The sequence below is a fragment of the Aplysia californica genome, unplaced genomic scaffold (genome assembly GCF_000002075.1).
Source record: "Aplysia californica isolate F4 #8 unplaced genomic scaffold, AplCal3.0 scaffold01022, whole genome shotgun sequence".
Lineage (NCBI taxonomy): Eukaryota > Metazoa > Mollusca > Gastropoda > Aplysiida > Aplysiidae > Aplysia > Aplysia californica.
The window spans coordinates 123,921-138,261 of NW_004798292.1; the positions used below are offsets into that span (position 1 = coordinate 123,921).

General features: G+C 38.9%; 1 protein-coding gene across 1 annotated transcript; it reads right to left on the reverse strand.

The window, feature by feature from the left end:
* Nucleotides 1-6,700: 6,700 nt before the first annotated feature.
* LOC106013581 lies at nt 6,701-7,195 on the reverse strand. Its single transcript, XM_013089705.1, has one exon. The coding sequence runs from the start codon at nt 7,193-7,195 to the stop codon at nt 6,701-6,703; it is 495 nt and encodes a 164-aa protein (XP_012945159.1).
* Between the last annotated feature and the right edge of the window lie 7,146 nt (nt 7,196-14,341).

Genomic DNA, 14,341 nt, shown 5'->3' on the forward strand with positions numbered 1-14,341 from the left:
TTTTTAACAACAAAAGATGTCAAGTTACTTGGATACTGACGTGCTGATTCTAAATATGTAGTTAGATATCTAGTTTTTGTCTATCGATTTCCGATATTCTGGATTTTATAAGGGGAGATAAGAATATCAGAATAACAAGGGAAGTAACTTTTATTTTTTCCAAAAAAGTAATTATCCAAGAGTGTTATACTCGTATATTGACTAATATCATATTTATCAATTACATATTGTTTTAAAGTTTAATCTTCTTTGATTTATTTAGTTGATCATTTAGTATATGTAGTGATAGAGTTAATGTAAACAAAAATTCAAAAAGCAATGCAAGTGACCTAGACAGTGGGTTTTTTGTTGTTTGATAAAGTGACTATCAAATTTCAAACCATTTAACTTTTTCAATATGCCTTTCATGAACATTAATTTCATTTATTCAGGCTGACAGGCTGATATAGGCCTAGATATGTGGCGCTATGTAGTAAACTGTTTACTATTTATTTATTTAGTCGTGTTGTATATCTTTCATTTTGATACTTAAAATTTTAAAATGTATTTAGATCTAGATCTAGATCTAGACCTAGATTATAGATCTAGATCTAGTGTCCACTGTCCGCCCACCCATTGTGTTTTTCTGTTGTGCTGCTACAATGTCTGAGAGCAAAAAGAAACTCCCAAACATCAGTTGTACTAGATCTAGATCTAATTGATTTGAAAGAGGGCTGTTTAGCTGCACCTGACAAGTCGCATTATTATGATAACCCATTAGTACAAATGATTATTTTATTCGAGGAATGAACTAAACGTAACAGCACCATACTCTGGCGTAGATCTAGAGATCTAGATCTAGATCTAGATCTAGATCTAATCCCGGTTCATTACGGTGCCCATCATTTGACTCTTTTTAAAACAAAATTAAGGGCACCGCAGATCTAGAAAGATTTCAACTTATACTCGACTAGGCTATAAGAGACTGGGAGACTAGATCTAGATGAATCTAGTGTTTGGTTGCCCATGGTGTGCGCGCTTTGCAGCGAAGTTTTAAAGTTTTTTTTAACTAGATTTAGATCTAGATCTAGATATCTAGATCTAGGCTACTTTGCTTGCTTAGGCCTAGCCTAGCCTACACAGTAGGCCTAAAACAGACAGAGGGATAGAAGTAGAAGGCGAATATAGATCTAGTGCGCGGAATAATTTATGCAAATTTTTATATTTCACGTGTGAGATATCAGCTTATATTTCACACGTGAAATAGCCTATAAGGATATATTTTACCGGAAGTGCAATGCTAAAACAGCTCCAAGTATGGTATAAAATACATTTCTGACGCTCTATAACTGTTTATGGTGGAAACACTTACTGGAGTCATAGAAGTATAAAAGTGATTTATTCGGTGATTAAAGCAGTCCCGCTTCTGATCACGGTATCATGGTAGAACTCATACATGGCCTAACTATGTTGAGCATAATATTAAAGTTAACTACTTTCATCAAAGATAGTACATAACAAGATGGTGCACTAAGCCCAAAAAGCGTCTGCGGAAGTCCGCTCATTGCTTCAGATGGCCATGCAGTCTTTGTTTTGAAGCTTTCTTTCGCTTCTCCAGAAGAAGAATAGGAATAGCACCTCCTTGCTTGCGCAGATCGGCTGCTGTTCATCAGCAGCTCGGGTTCGTTAAGTGTGGAGTTTTAGTTGTCGTTTTTTAAAATGACCTCTCGCCTCTCATTCTAAAGTCAAATATAACGAAGAAAACAGTTGGAGGAGGTTTTTTGGTAGCGTAACCCTTTTTAAAAAGCGTTCCTCCGAAATTTTAATTTTAATTTAATTAAAAAAACTTGTTAGTTTCACTTAAATTTGTTCCACACAGGTAGGGTAACTCTGATCGAAAAGGGTGCGCTTTTCCGAAGAGGGCGCCACCGGCTTTTGATGACACTTTTTTAATGGGCCCAAAGAGATGAGTGAACTATCTTGTTATGTACTATCATTGTTTTCATTGCGTTTTTTGTTGTTTCTACTCCTCTAGAGGGTATCTCAAAAGTACTTAAAAGGGGCATCTGGTTATAATTGAGACCACTGCACAATGCTGTTTAATTATTTTATAGAATCATTTGGCCGCCTCCAAGTCTCCAGCACTACAAATTTCAGTAGCCATGCCCTATAAAACATATGGGATGTTTAAAAAAACAACAACAGTGCTTTATTAGTGTAAGATTTAGACCAGGTCAAGGGCAAATAGGCTAATTTAAAACACATTCAGTTACATGTATTTATATTGTAATGGTTAGGAAACTGTATAAATTATAAAAGCACTTCACAAGATTAACAGCTTCCAAATATAAACATTATCTATATTGTAGTAATTAGAAAACAGTATAAACTGTGAATACATTTTATAAGATTAACAACTTCTAGATATCACATTTCGTCACCACAACACCTACAGGCAGCCATTATCTCGATCTGTTCAGTTGAAAATAATATACACTAAATCGGAAGTCTCACCTCTAAATAAAATTATAGTGTTCATATGAACTAAAACGCATGTCAAACCATGTCGTACCATACCCTAATATAACTTACCATTCCAATCAAAACGTTTCACTTTATCCATCCTCTTGTACCTCTAGGGCGTCGGGAAGGTATCATTCAATAACTTACCTAAATATATCATAGCCTGGAAAGGTATGCCAACTTTGTCATAGTGATATGGAGTAGGGCATGCAGTATCATGTGTAGCATAAGATCAGATTTTACGGCGTCTGCGGTTAGGCCCTCCGCTGTTGCACGCAGGTGACCCCGAGATCGATTCATTTATATCAAGTATCTCGGTCTTTCTACTGGGATGTTGTATACCTTTCAGCAAGGGTTGATCCTAGCAGGCAGGGTCTGATTGGTCTAAATTTCGTCGATGGGGGCATAAACCACATGTATTAAAACAAATTTAAAAGATCTGACTTGACCAGGCATGACCATATGTGTCATGACGCGGTGTAATCAGGCGCTCGTTAATTTTTGGGCGTCTGCAGTTATTGGTTTCTTCTGAAAACTTGTTCATTTGCTTTGCTTTTGATGAAAAAATTACCCATGTTTGTTGAAGAAGTCGAGATATTTGCAATTGAAGAAGGTAGAGGCCACTTGGTTTCCGAGGTAAAATTAGCAAAAAAATGGCTGCCGAAGTTTGGTAACTTCAATAGCTTGAGAGTCTTTGAAAACTGAAAATTTCCATTTTCTGTTCATTTAATCAACGTTTTAAATAAAATCTCATGGAAATGTGTTGTTACAGGTACATGAAAGGTGTTGAGCCAAAGACAAAAAAAATCGATAAAAATTACCAAACTGGCGGGAAAATGACTGTTTCTTGGATTTCGTTTGTTCTGCCGAGCCTCTGATTCCACCACAAAGCCTCACATATCATGATATTATCATTTAACCGAATTATACTACTCCGCACCAAATCATTACGTCCAGTATTGTTCTGGTATTATAGAGAGTTTTGTACTTTATTGTTTTAGCTAAACGTTCCTCGTTTTTCCCAAAAAAACATGGTAATAATGAAAGCATTGAACTCCAGTCGCAGAAACGGGAGATAGTACAAAATGAAGCAGATACTCCACGGAAAATGGACTATACCCTGCAACATGTTTGTGCTCAAAGGCAATAATTTCAATAGCATTATCAGCAGTTTGATATAGTTTCAGAAATTGTTTAACGACACTTGCAAAACACGAAGTTATATTATAAGTGACGAAGATAAGTCATGTTACAGGAGTGATAAACACACAAAGAAGGATGGCAAATTAGAAAAATGGCTGTTTGACAGGAAAGAAGGATCAAACCACACAACCGCACCCGCCAGACACCCATTTAGCGTTTGTATGCAAGTCCTCAGTATTGCATTGCGTCAAGAGCACGTGTTTGTTTTCATATATGTGCACGTTAGGGATTTAAGAAATACACCTCATGTTTCTTTTAATATTTATGGAATTTAATTTTCTTTCGCAAATTACACTATGCGTCTTAGTCTACATTATACAACAATACCAAGAATCACGTTCTCCAAAAACTTCCTACTCGTAGGCCTGCATTCTAGAAACTTTCTTGAGAGGAGTTTTTCTTTGAAAGAATGTCCATTGATAAAAAGTAAGTTCAGATTTGACAGTGTCGAATGACGGCTTTGACTAGTTCCCACTATATTGAGCAGGCCTATACTTCGCTCTATCAAATCTCAGCATTCCACAACCAAACAAAGGACCTAATACAATAAATATCACGTACCACGTACTAGCTTTCTCATCGGTTATTGGCAAAGACGTTCATCAAGTGGAACCGATTTTAACACAGAAAATATACATACACGTATGGGTTAGTCCACTAGCATTGACGACTTTTGGAGTCATGAGGGGTCAAAATACCCAGTATCTGCAGAGCTAAAGTGTTGATATGTTGTTCAGGTAACTGGATATTCCCAGGATAATAGGCTAACATTGCAGACCTTAGGCTTTTGTTGATTTTGTGCCTTTTCGAAAATGTGTTTCTTTTGAGCATTGATAGTAATGTTACATGGACAACACAATTAGCAATTCAAGTCAAACAAAAGTGAAGACCAGTTTCAGTGTACAGGATTGTAATTAATTTCGACAATCTGATTTATTCTCAAAAAGGTTAGAAAAAGGTATTTAAAAGTATATATTATTATATATATATATATAATATATATATATATATATATATATATATGGACTCCATGAACACTCGCACTCGCACAGTCCTGACCATCAATGATTTATTTATAGAGCAGTGTATGAAAGGTTTGTATTTCATAAAAGACATTTTATGGAACGCATGACGTGACGTTAGTCTCAAACTGAGGCATCATTAAATGCAAAACAGAAGCGGAATATCTAGATAACACAATAAGAGCAATACAATTGTGTGAGGAATGTTAACCAAACAAATCGAAAACATACGAGAGTTTTATTATTATGAATTTAGTAGAAAAATATACATTTGCCTTTTATCATGAAAACTCATTTTAAAAACTAAAACTAATAAGAAAATACTCATTTTTCTCAGACAGAAAGGAGGACTTGGGTCCATGATATAGCTGCTGCATAAGGTATGTTACAAAAATAGACTACATATTAATGGTACTCAAAAGAAAATATAGTCTCGTAATACAGTATTCATACAATTTGTGGGAGTTTAAAAGATGAGAACGAAGACTTTTCAGACGTGAAATCCTAGGTTAAGTGGAAACCAACAGTATGATGCTTTCAAAATGTTTACCTTTAACACAAACAAAGAACTAAAACACTATAGTTACTACAAATCAATTTTGTGTTTACTAGATCTACAAGGATGGCGTCGATAGGAACCAATTTCAATGAATTTACACAAATCATTCACACCCTGACACTATTCGAAAGAAAATGCTCGATGGGTTTAAGATGAATTAAACGTGATATTATAATAATATTAGACATAAAAATCCGTAACATTCGATGCAAAAAAAGTAAAGATTTGACCTTTCATCTATTAACATTAATGAGTAACGACCCATCCATCAAGATATCTTAACCCTAAAACAAGGGAAGTTTCTGCCATTCTTACAACAGAACTTGAATTAGATTAGTTTGTTCCTCTTCAGCAGCAATGACCTATGGAAAAGATTATTGCCATAGACATAATAATATTATGAATTTCAACCACTCAATACGTCTTTAAATAATTTTACTTTACTTTTATCTTTTTCTTCCGCTTGTACTGGTGGGTGTCGTGGGGAGACACGGGCATCTGTCTGCAGCAAGGCGAATGGCCTGTAGGAGGGACACCCGTGATCTCTGAGGGCGTCTACCACAGATTCGCCCCAGAGTCGCCTTGGTCTTCCTCTGGCTCTCCAGCCAGAATATTTGATATTATATGTCCTCAGAGCTGGCTGGTTTGAGGGCATCCGTGAGAGGAGTCCGATCCACTTGATCTTTTGTTCTTCAATGTGTGGTAGGACTGATGTTGCTCCTCCCATGTGTCTTATGATTTCACTTTTTATTTTGTCTCGTCTTGTCTTGTTAACCGCTCTTCTTAAGCATTTCATTTCGAATGTGACCAGTTTTCTCTCCAGAGCTTTTGTTAGGGACCATGTCTGGAACTGATATGTGAGCGTTTGTAGGAAAATGGCCTTGGTGCTCATGGTGATATCGGGATGTTTCAGGAGAGGGGCGAGTTGATAGCTGACTGCATTGGCCTTCTGGCATCTAGTCTCTATTTCTCGATCAAATTTTCCACATTCTGTGGAAATGCTGCCCAAGTATTTGAATTTGCTGCTTTGTTTTAGTTTTGATCCTCCATTGATGTTGATATCCACGTTGTCTGGTCTCCTGCTAACTGTCCTGACCTCGGTCTTGCTAACACTGATCTCCATGTCATATTTCTCGTAGCTCGCGTTTAGTTGGTCCATATGCTTCTGTAGTTGAGTTTTGTTGTTAACCATAGCCAGGTCGTCTGCAAACATGAGTTTGTTCAGTGCCTGTGGGTCTGGATTGGCCTCCTTTGTAATCTGGTCCATATAGATCACAAAAAGCAGAGGGTAGAGAATGCAACCTTGACTGACTAGCCTTGAGATAGCCCATGTGTTGTCTAGCAGTTGTCCTTTGATGTCGTACTGCTCAATGATCTCCCATAGCTTGTTTCTATTCACTCGATCAAAGGCTTTTTACTGATCCTCAAATGCAAAAAGGAGATCTTGGTCGTGTTCCAATGCCCTCTCACACAGTTGTCGGAGTGCGAAGACTGCATCATTGTACCCTCTTCCTTTTCTAAAACCAAACTGGGCATCGCCGAGAAGATGTTTGGCTTTTGTGCGAGTGCGTTGCTCTTCGATTTTCCCCGCGTGGCTGAGAAGAGAAATGCCTCTGTAAGTATTGCAGTCATTCTTGCTGCCCCTTTTCTTCCATTTTGGCACCACTATCGCATTCTGCCAATCTGTTGGTACTTTCCTCTCTTTCCAAGCTTTCTGGAAGACGATTGTAAGCCAATGTATTCCGGTTTCACCGCGTGCAAGGATGGCTTCAGTTGTGATGCCATGGTCTCCAGCTGCCTTGTTCTTTGGACTGGTCTTCAGTGCTTCTCTCACTTCGCTCTCCAGGATGGTAGGTTCTGAGTGCTCTGGGTGGACGGCGATGAAGCGGCACTGTGTGTTTTGTGCCATGTACTCCTGATGGGTTCAGTAGTTCTTGAAAAAATTCTTCCTATCTCTTTATTTCCTTCTCTTTATGTGGAGTTTCTCCGTTAGTATCGTTGATGACAGTGGTGGGTACATAGGGTTCGCCTCTCACTCCAATTGCCTTCATCTTCTTGCAAATCTCTCTTGGTGAGGTCTTGCAGATTTCACTTATCTTTTCGCCATACTGGGTCCATGACTTGTCTTTTGATGTTATAATAATTTTCAAGTTGTGTCTTCTTGCAAATCTATACTTCATGTAGTCTTCTTCCTTTTTTGACTTGTCGCTTACATTATACAGTCTCTTTTTTCCCTGATGGCATCTTTAACATCTTCGTTCCACCAGGCTGTTGCCTTTCTGTTTCTTCCTCTTGTCTTCTTGATACCACAGACTTCTTTAATAGTGTCCAGGAGAGTTGATTTGAAGGTGTCCCAAGCTTCTTCTACGGTTAGTATTGTAGAGTTGATAGGGTATATATAGCTTTTCATTTAGGGTGCATCTGATCTGAAATTGCACCTGATCTGAAATTGCACCTGATCACCTCCGAGCTTATGCATTTAGTCTCTCTTGCTGTCTTCTATAGCTTGTGGGGTATGTTTTCTTTCCTGGTGGTCAACGTGTGATGAATGGCCTGTGTTCTGTGTCCATGCCTGAATTGGGAATGGCTCTGGAGTCTGTGATTGTGATCTGCATTCGAGATCTTACTTCATGAAGTCGATCTGTGATGAGACCTTGATGTTGTTCCATCTGCACCAGGTGTAGATCTGAGTGACTCTGTGCTGGAAGAAGGTATTGATGATGAATAAGTTGTGCTCTGCACACAGTTCCAATACATGGTTGCCATTACAATTGCATGGTGTTCTGTGGTCACTGTGTGGATTCGGGTGTTTTTTTCCACGGTGTTCTTCTCTTTCCGACTCTTCCTTTGAAGTCTCCCATTACATAAAGGTCTTCCTCGTCTGGGATGCTGGTGATTAAGTCTGAGAGTTGTTCCAAAAAAGGAGTCTTTTTCTTCGTCGTAGTAGGATTCGTTGCACGGTGCATACACGTGAATGTAGTTTGCCGTCTTTTTGCCCTCTCTAATGCTGATTTTGATGCGTCTTTCAGAAATGAACTCTGTACTTATTATTTCCTTTGATTTGTCAGGGTGTATGATGAAACCCACACCGTGTTCAGCTCTTTGCTCTTTTTTATTTTGCTCCAAAGAGGACAAAGTTGGAGTGGATCTCTTTTGTACCTGTTCCTTTTATCCTGATGTCTGTAATGTCCATGCGGGGATCTTGCTCTCGGTCATGAACTCCGCTATCTCAGGTTCTTCGTTTGTCAAGCTGCCCGTTTTGATCCGTCCGTTTGAGCCTCATTTTATTTTCTTGAGCACTATTAATACCCACTACCGCCTGCTAAGCCAGTCACAGTTTCACCAGAGCCCAGTTAGCCACCAACATTTTCAGGGTGACCCTGATCGGCCTTCACGGCTAGCGTAACGCCTCAGTAACATAAGTCACACCTACTTCATCCAAACCTAGCTATCCTCTACTTTGTTCTGTTTCCATCTCCGACAACGTATATGGGAGGTTGGACTTTAAATAAAAATAATGATAAAAAGCATAAAGCGTATATCCCCGTTCTTCAGCAAGCTCTATGCGCTATACACTATATTATTTCCCCAGTAGACCACAGAACACTAAGAAAAAATCTCAGCTTCACGGGAAGCATACAGTGCAAGCAACTGCTTTAAACATAATAAAATTGGCCTACCGTTTATTGTGATTGTCCTTCTGTAAATGAAACCCTCTGATTTGTACTAGCCTGTCAGTTTTATTAAACCAGTGAGCCTATCATTTGATTCTTGAAGTATTTCAGGAAATGAGATTGGCCATTTTCAAGACAACTGACGTCCATAGTCTCAAGCAGAAGACGTGAAATGAAGTGGGAAAGCAAAAGTTGTGTGCTCAATCATCATACAAGCACATGTTATTTGGCTGTTGTCTACTCTCTAACCAGCCAGGGTAGGATACTTAACACTTTAACAAAGTCACCAATTAGAAGCGGCCCCCATGTGATTTGGGGGGGGGGGCATATACTACATGTAATTTATTAATTGGTAGGTTCAGTGACACAAAATAGTTCTAAACCTGGTCTCTCCACGCGAAGAGAATGAGAAAGGGGCATGAGTCCCCCTCACCCCCACCCCCGCCCCCAGGACAGCTCGTGAGGGAGGGGGGGGGGGGGGAGCTAAATAGGCGATAAAAGATAGAAAGATAGGGACAATAAAAAACAGGTAAGTCAAATATTCACATATTAACAAACAGACCTTTAGAATAATTTTTATTCATATTCTCTTACTTATAAAGCCATTCTAATGTTGAAATAATATCATTGTACATGCTCACCCACATTTTCTTAGGCAGTCGTCTAATAAGAATAAGATCAGTGACATGGCACCTGAACAGGGGACAAAGGACAAAAAAGTAATACGTGGGGGGAATTTGTTTAAATTGAGTATCTCCGTCTCTTTGAGAATCAGCACCCTCCAAAATATTCTAAGCTATTTCAATACTGGCGTAAAACATCTACTATAACTAATTTCATGGTACATGAGAAAGTCATCTCAGTACGGCAAGATATTGATAAAAATAATATTATGTTAGATATGTTATTACAAGCTTTGAGAGTTATACCAGGTGCCCATTGCGAATGGGATCGGGTCGCGTCGGGTCGGTCGCCCGGAAGCATGCCAGTTTGTCACAGGCCTCGACTGTGCCCTGCATGATGGAAGTTATCAATGACACTCTCAAAGAAAGTAAATGAATGATCGATTGATTGATAGTATGAATTGAATTTTATTTTTGTACTGTTGTTAACAAAACAACATTCATTGTTGAAATTTTACAAAGTAATTTGTTTTGATTTGCATATAAAAAGGAAGAAATATTGAACAACACAGGGTGAATTGATATGTAAGAGGGACTATCTTTACAAAACCAATTTCAAGGTGGAGATTTAAAAAACTTTAGTTGCGACTACAGTGTTAAAGTGCTGCAATTATGACTACATAATTAAATGAAATTGTGACAAACTGGGCCAGTGACAAACTGTAGTTTGTCCTGTGGCAAACTGGTCAGCCCCTGATCGCCCTACTCGTCACCCGAAGACAAACGCGTTTGTTTTTGAGGCGACGAGTCGGGCGTTCGGTTTGTGCCATGATAGCCTCTTTGCGCCCTCATTCTGGCTAGCAAACTGACCCGACCAGACCCGATCGTGCAAATGAGCACCCAGTATTATGAAGATAACACGGCAAGGGTGTTGATTTATGTTTTAGTAGAGGTTTTACTGCGTTCACAACTGCATAAGGTCATACAAGCGCCAGAAGATTAGAGGTGTTACAAGAGAGTAACAAACATAAAAAAGAAGAAGAGAGGATAAGGAAGACAGATGTTGGATCGGAAAGAAGAAGCAAACCACACCAGAGCACCCACCTACCACCCACGGCAAGAGTGTGGACGAATTTACTGACCTGTGATAGGAGTCGTCATCTTGCACCAAGTGAATCAACCAGAAGTTTCAATACCAGGGCAAAAAGTGATAATTAAAAAACCAAAACTCCTGCCAAAAAACGGAGGTGTCGTAAATTGACAACACAAGCGTGCATATTCCATTAAGTCAAAAAGGCATCGAACATAAAAGCTTTGAGCATCGTAAAACATGAGTAGATAGCCACGTCTTTGGGAAACATTTCTCTTGTGAGCACCCATGTCAAACTACTCTACACTATAATGTTAAATTTATCGATGTGCTGGCGTCTGTTGTGATATACCGGGTTCCCATTGGCACGATCGGGTCGATTCGGGTCGGATCGGTTTGCTTGCCAGATTGCGGGCGCAAAGTGGCTTTTCGTGGCACAAACCGAGTCGTCTAAAAAACGCATCTGGTCCACATTGGGCACCCGCTATTAAAGTACTTCGCTCTTGAATCGGATACAATCTTAAATCGGCTTTGCCTGCCAGGAGCAACTAGAGCTGAGAGGGCTACAACATCCCAGTAGAAAGACCGAAGTACTCAATAAAAATTCCCTCCTTTGGGGAATCTAACTTGGGTCTCATGCGTGCAACAGAGAAGTGCCTAACCCCTACATCACAGTCGCAGATATATTTAATATGCATGGGTAAATAAAAGCATTAGTGACTGAATAAATGTATGAATAAATCAGTTTATAAAGTTCTCAAAGAAAGTAAATTGAAAAATACATTACCTTAAAGATAAAGCTCTCCAAAGCAATATTATGTAGATCTCCATACCTTTATTCGCTAGTTCAATATCAATGATTTCCTTGCTGTGTCTTTCCTTTCTTCATTGACTGTAAAGATCGTCAAACGTTTTATATTTAAAGATTAACTCTTGAAAATGGCGATGCTCTAATTAAAAAAACGCCTAATAAGTATTGATACATAGTTAAACAATCCAATAGACAAAATCAGGCCAAAGATGCTTCAGACAATACTTACATTACTGAGTGAGTTGTACGACTGTTGATGCTTTCTCTGTCACGGAAGTTAAAGCATTTTAGGGTAACAGTCTACATCTTTTATACTGATAAGCCACGAGCTGCTTTTTCTATAATCTTGATTAAACTAATTTCTACTTGCACGACTATCTTGTCTATTTAATCAGATACAAAATTATTCTTTTTACATACGTTATGATGGTAGATTATGATTTATCCTACGTGTGGAATTGCCAAGTTGTAATCACGAGTTTCAACTAAAGTCAAAAATACAATTACACGTATATCTATACTCTCCAAGTACTTAGGCCATCGATTCTGGACAGATTGTCACTAATTAGCAGAGGCTCAAACACAAATTATTTGTAAACGAGAGAGAGAGAGAGAGAGAGAGAGAGAGAGAGAGAGAGAGAGAGAGAGAGAGAGAATGGGGAGAGAGTGGGGAGAGAGAGACAGAGAGAGACAGAGAGAGACAGAGAGAGAGAGAACGAGAGAGAGAGAGAGAGCGAGAGAGAGATAGAGAGAGAGGGGGGAGGGGTTAAATTTGATTGTTCACTCAACTGTATATTATATACATGCAAACAAAAACATATATAAACTACATGTAGAGCGTGTCTTGGAAAATCAAAACTCAAATCAATTTACCAGATTTTTTAGCAAATTTAAATTAAACCAACGAAGATAAATCAGGGTTGTCAGCCTGAGGATTTTGCAAAATCACTAGGCCTAGATAGATTCCTCATGAAAAACTTCACTATTTTTGCTTTTAAAATCACTAGATTCATTCAAAGAGCTCGCCTCCCCCCCCCCCCCCCCCCTTACGAAAACTCATCAGTTTCGTTAAACAAAAAATTCTCAAGTCCCAAGTCACTAGCTCTGGCAACCCTTGGATAAATAACACCAAAGATTCTACATAACAAGAGGGGCCACTTCTCTCTTTGAGCCAATTAAAAAAGTGTCCTCAAAATTCGGTGGCGCCCTCTTCACAAAAGCGCACCTTTTGAGAACAGAGTTACCCTACTTGAGTTTAAAAAATCAAATTGAAACTAGCAAGTTTTTTAATAAATTTCGGAAGAACGCTTTTTTAAAATGGTTACGCTGACAAAAAACCTTTTCCGGAGGAAAGGGTGATTGTTTTCTTCGTTTAATTTGACTTTATAATGAAAGGCGAGAGGTCATTAAAATTTTAAGAAACCTAAAACTCCACACTGAACGAACCCGAACTGCTGATGAACAGCAGTCGATCTGCGCACGCAAGGAGGTGCTATTGCTATTCTTCTTCTGGTAAAACGAAAGAGAGCTTCAAAATAGACTGCAGTGACATCTGAAGCAAAGAGCGAACTTCCTGCGGACACTTTTTCGGCTGAGTGGCCCATCTTGTTATGTACTATCTTTGATAACACACAGACATCGATGTTTTTGAATTGGTATCGATGCCGATACTAATACCAAAGATAGTACATAACAAGATGGTCCACTGAGCTAAAAAAAAAATTGCCTGCGAAAGTCCGCTCATTGCTTCAGATGGCGTTTCAGTCTTTGTTTTGAAGATCTCTTTCGTTTCCCCAGAGGAAGAATAGGAAAAGCATCTCCTGGCATGCGCAGATCGACTGCTGTTCATTACCTGTTCGGGTTCGTTCAGTGCGGAGTTTTAGAGGGGTTTTTTTTACCTTAATGACTTCCAGCCTCTCATTATAAAGTCAAATTAAACGAAAAAAAAAGTCGCCTTTTCCTGTAACCATTTAATAAAAGCGTACTTCCAAAATTTGAATTCTCATTTATTCAAAAACTTGCTAGTTTCACTTTGATTTTTTAAACACAAGTAGAGTAACTCCGTTCGCAAAGGGTACGCATTTGCGAAGAGGGCGCCACCGAATTTTGAGGACATTTTTTTTACTGGCTCAAAGAGAGGAGTGGACCCTCTTGTTAATGCTTTCGGGATAGCCCCCTTTTGCTTAAAAGCGTCCAATTAATATTTTATAAGGATTTATTTTACCGGAAATGCAATGCTGAAACTACTCCAAGTGTGGTATAAAATATGTTCTCGAAATTAAGAGATACGTGGTTAATAATGCAATTCCAAACTGGTTTTCATAAATGTATCAATTTCACGAGCATGTGTGCCTACTTGTATGAGTAGCCGTTGTTTGTATGTATTCATGTGTATGTCTGTGTGTATATGTGTGTACGTGTGTGTATTTGTGTGTACGTGTGTGTACGTGTGTATAGGTGTGTGCACGTGTGTGTGTATGTGTGTTTGTGTTCATGTGTGCATGTGTGTGTGCGCGTGTGTGTTTGTGTGTATACATGTGTGTTTGTTTGTTTGTTTGTTTGTTTGTTTGTGTGTGTGTATTTATGTGTGTTTTCTTGTGTGTGTTTGTTTGTGTGTATGTGTTTTTGTGTGTGCCTGTGTGTGTGTTTGTGTGCGTGTGTATGTGTGTTTGTGTTTGTGTGTTTTTGAGTGTGTGTGTGTATGTGTGTTTGTGTGGTTGTGTGTGTTTGAGTGTGTGTATGTGTGTGTGTTTGTGTGTGTGTGTTTGTTTTCGTGTATGTGTATGTGTGTGTGTGTGTGTGTATGTGTATGTGTGTGTGTGTGTGTGTGTGTGCGTGTGCGTGTGTGTGTGTGTGT